We start from the raw sequence: 4,411 nt of genomic DNA, 5'->3' as shown, positions 1-4,411 counted from the left end.
CTACATCTTTATTTCAGAGTTGTTCTCCCCTTTTTGCCCGTTGCACTTTTATATAATTTTAACTTATTTTTTGGTAACTAGTTGTACCAATTCCGGAATTTTCCGGAATTGTTTTCCGTTTAGACATTTTTGGCGTTTTTATTTTCGTTTCCATAGGCTGTACATCTTTATTTCAGTGTTACTCTCTCCTTATTTTCCGAAATACCCGTCATTGTTGTAATTTAGTCATCTCCTTTACATTATGTCATATGCATTGTAGTGCCTCAAAAGCGGCGGTATCTAGTATTACCGAAACCGCCGCTGTTAAAATTGAGTCACTTTTGAAGCACTATGCCTGTGCAACAACATTTACGTGGTAATTGCATATATTGCAATAAAGAAATAAGGAGAGATAATCTTCAACGTCATTATAAGACTATAAGCTGTTCCTGAGCGAGCTGCCCGTGGTTTAGCTTATGTAAACCGTGTAAGGGATAGGAATAATGCTCAAAATCAGAATAAGAAGAAGAAACGTAAACGTGAAGGTGAAGAAACATTTTTTTTCTTAACTTTTCAAGTTTTTACCAAATACTGGTTTGCAAAAGTATTTCATTTGAAATTATCTCCTTGGATTTCTGGTGTTTGTGTTGGAAATGAATTTAGAAACATTCTCATGCTGTTGTTGTTACTAAGAAGAAAATGTCTTTTAAAGAGGTTAAAGAACGTTTTCCCCGCCGCATAGCTGATATACAACGTTGTAAGAAGTTGAAGGACTCTGTTAGATGTATTTCTAAAGAGGACTATAGATGTATATGCCATGGTATTGATAAGGACTATCTGTCTGTTATTTGCAAAGCATATCTCCATTCTCAACGTACATCTCGTTTGATACCTACTTCATATCCATATTGTTCCTTCATTCCTACTCAACAACGTCAATTTAAGGAATTTTTCAATCATTGCAATGATGAAAAGAAAGAGGAACATTTCTCTAACTATTGGGAAACTTGGACACCCCGTAGATGGCAAGCAGGTGTTTTAAACCATGTACTACCTACTCAAAATAATCGTCAAATCTTATATGTTTATTCTGAAGCTGGTGGTACCGGAAAAACTGAATTGGGAAGATCTATTGAGGACAATAAGGATGGTATTATATTTACCAATTGTCCCACTGCTCATGATGCCTATGCATACAACGATGAATCCCATGTTTGCTTTAACTATACTAGAGACACTCCTGATTCTATTAATTATGGTGTATTGGAAATGCTAAAGGATGGAATAATATTTTCTACCAAATATGAATCTAGAGCAAAGAAATTCATTCCACCTAAAGTATTCTGCTTCTCCAACTTTGAACCTGATAGAACTAAACTTAGTGATGATAGATGGATTGTTTATATGGTTGATGGTGAACAAAAATTAATTTTGTGTTAAATATTTTCTTGTTCAATAAATTTTAAATTTCAATTAATATTCATTTATACTATCCTTGCATCCGTCGTCCACTATTTGCATACCCAATTATCCTTGCATCCGTCGTCCAACTAATAATAAACAAATTAATTATTTTAATAACTTTATTAAAATTAAAATAATATATTTACAAACATTTTATGTACTGCATCTTTGTCCTCTAAATTCAAGTGTGTACATGCATCTCCATGTTATTTTTGTATTCGCTGGTGTTTCATTATCTACTGCCCATTTTACTCCATAATGTACTACTCCTGGATATCCACAATCCAGCCATGTTTGTCTTGGTTGTATACCATGTTGATCATTTGTTGCTCCATAAACATTTGTTGATGCTCTTGGATAGCATGTATAGTTTACAAATCTTTGTTCATTTAATCTATATATACATGTTTTTGGATCTGCCATCAAATTAGCTGGTTGAATTCCTGTATTATCGTCATAATATGTTTTTAGCATCAATAATCCATCTTGATTTCCAAGTTCTATATTTTGAGTATAGAAATATAGTTTTACTTTTTCCATGTATCATAGCAATGGCAATCACTCAGTCTAAATATAAATGCACCAAACCTTGATGTTGGATCTGTAGTTGTAGCTTGTACATCTATTTGTCCATCATGTATTGCTGTAGCTATATAGTCTGGCTTCGAGACCGTAACCGTCGTACCCCTTCTATATCTCCTTCTGTAATACGCTTTTTTTCTGTAGTATACTCTTCTTGCTGCATATCTCTTCCGTCTATAGTATCTAGCTCTCTTGCTGCTTGTAGGCATGTTTCCAAAAGCAGTCGAATAATTTCTCTTAGGCATCTACGTATTTCACGTCCTCTTTCTCCCATCTAATTTTGAATTATGAATTTTTGACGTTACTTACGTCGTATTTATACTAGTCGTCAGGGACGTCAAATATGACGTCATCAGTTTTTTGCATGTCTGAACGTGTTTTTCTATTTTCGTTTATAACGTAACGTCGGTATTTAGTTGTATCTTCATCCGGAATTTTCCTTAATTGTTTTCCGTTTAGACATTTTTGGCGTTTCTATTTTCGTTTCCATGGGCTGTACATCTTTATGTCAGAGTTGCTCTACCCTTTCCCTTAAGTACTTTGCTGTTTTATATGATTTTGAGTTATATTTTGGTTATTAGATCCTTATATATATATTAATAAATTGTGAATGAATTTTCTAAAATAATTTTTAAAATGGATATTCTTGTTTTATTTCAAAGTTGATATAGGTAAACACTATACATATTCAGTCCCAGTACCACAAAATAAAAATTCAATATCAACTAACTTCTTGAAAATGATATATTTTTGCAAATTAAATCAGTGCGAACAGTTGAAATTACCGTTATGGTCTTACATTATTGTTTAAAATGTTAAAATTGTAAAACTACATGTAAGTATCATACATGTGGCTGTGGCACATTAATTTCAGTCCAATATCTCAAAAATGAAATATTTCGGCGGGTTGTAAGAATGCAAACAATTTTAGCTTTAATAATGGTAAAAAAATATTGTTTAAAATATCAAAAATGGCAATATTAGTATACGGTTGGTGATTGCGACACTCTTATTTTGGAAAACAATTTCAAAATGACATATTTTTGCAAAGTGTATGTGTGCGAACACTTTTAATGTACCTATTAGTCTAAAATTATTGTTAAAAATGTTAAAATTTTCAATCAGTATTATGTTGATGGTTTTAACACATATATTTCAAAGTAAATTCTGTCAAAATAATCATCATATGTGTGACACATTAATTTCTTAAATCCCCGTGCAGGTCCTAGTGTCAAAAGGTTGGGCCTGCAGCACCGCTAAGCTTGTCGTAAAAGGCGACTAAATAGAGCTCAGAAACCTGGCGGGGGCAAGGTGCTATGCCAACAAATCAACTGGGTTGTATGCTCCATTCCTTCCTTTTTCTTGTTGAAATCAAAATTTGTTGACCCCATTATCCTTGAGTCCCGTCCCTTGTTTCATTTCATCATCATATCATGTGCATTTTATCATCCCATTTCAAATTTATCGCCTGAATATAACTGAAATATTGCTACTCGGGCGTTAAACGAATCAATCAATCAAATTCTCAAAAATGACATATTTCTGCAGATTGTAAGAATGCGAAAAGTTTTAATTTTCAATAATGATCCAAAATGGCAATATTATTATCCTTTTCCAGGTTGCAACAAATAACATATTATTGCCAATTGAAAGGGTATCAACATTTTATTTTTTGTTTTTAAATTGGTCTTGATATTATTGCTCAATATGTTTAATTTGTCGATATGAAAATCATGCGAGTACCTCCGACACAAAATTATTTTAATCCAAATCCAAAAAATGACATATGTTTAGAAATCGTATGAGAACGAACATTTTTAATCAATAATGACCAGAGATTAAATATACTTCAGGTAAATATAAAACAAAATGTCAATGATAATGAACTGCCACACCTGTAATCATTACAAAAATACTCTAAAACAAGCTTCTTTTAAAACAAAAACTACTGAAATTGCTGACATAGAATTATGATAGGTACGTTGTTTGCGGAAAAAGGCAGAACAATTCTTTTTTTAATGACCAATCAGAATTATTCCCCCACTCCATTCCCCTTTGCCCTATCCATATACCCCATTCCCAATGCCCCATTCCCTATTGCCACACCCCCATTCCTTATTCGTCATGCACCATTGTCTCATCCCCCATTCACCATTGCCCAATAACCCATAAAAGGGAAGTTTATCTCATACAGGCACTGTACATAAATAGGCAGGTGGGTCTATGTTCTATTGTTCCGTCTGACTGGATACTTCCGTAAACCAAAATGTTTCTTAAACATGAAAAAACTAGACAAAAAATACTGTGATGCGTCCGCTTTCATCCTTCAGAAATAATATACAAAACCACAATATTGATTTAATCATTCAGATAGAAAAAAAATAGG

At 32.9% G+C, this 4,411-nt stretch overlaps 1 protein-coding gene across 1 annotated transcript; it reads left to right on the top strand.

Moving 5' to 3' along the window:
* Positions 1–241: 241 nt before the first annotated feature.
* LOC148598669 (uncharacterized) lies at positions 242–1,419 on the top strand. The gene has a single exon (XM_088560247.1). The coding sequence runs from the start codon at positions 679–681 to the stop codon at positions 1,417–1,419; it is 741 nt and encodes a 246-aa protein (XP_088416373.1). The 5' UTR covers positions 242–678.
* The last annotated feature ends 2,992 nt before the right edge of the window (positions 1,420–4,411 follow it).

Source organism: Perna viridis, chromosome 14 (genome assembly GCF_037379345.1).
Source record: "Perna viridis isolate PV_CMFRI_1.1 ecotype Kerala chromosome 14, ASM3737934v1, whole genome shotgun sequence".
NCBI classification, from domain to species: Eukaryota; Metazoa; Mollusca; class Bivalvia; order Mytilida; family Mytilidae; genus Perna; species Perna viridis.
The sequence above is the reverse complement of the archived record's forward strand: the minus strand, read 5'-3'. Positions and strand labels throughout refer to the sequence as shown.

Bases quoted from the DNA above. Each gene is read 5' to 3' on its own strand.
- LOC148598669 (XM_088560247.1), top strand. From the start codon at position 679: ATGTCTTTTAAAGAGGTTAAAGAACGTTTTCCCCGCCGCATAGCTGAT.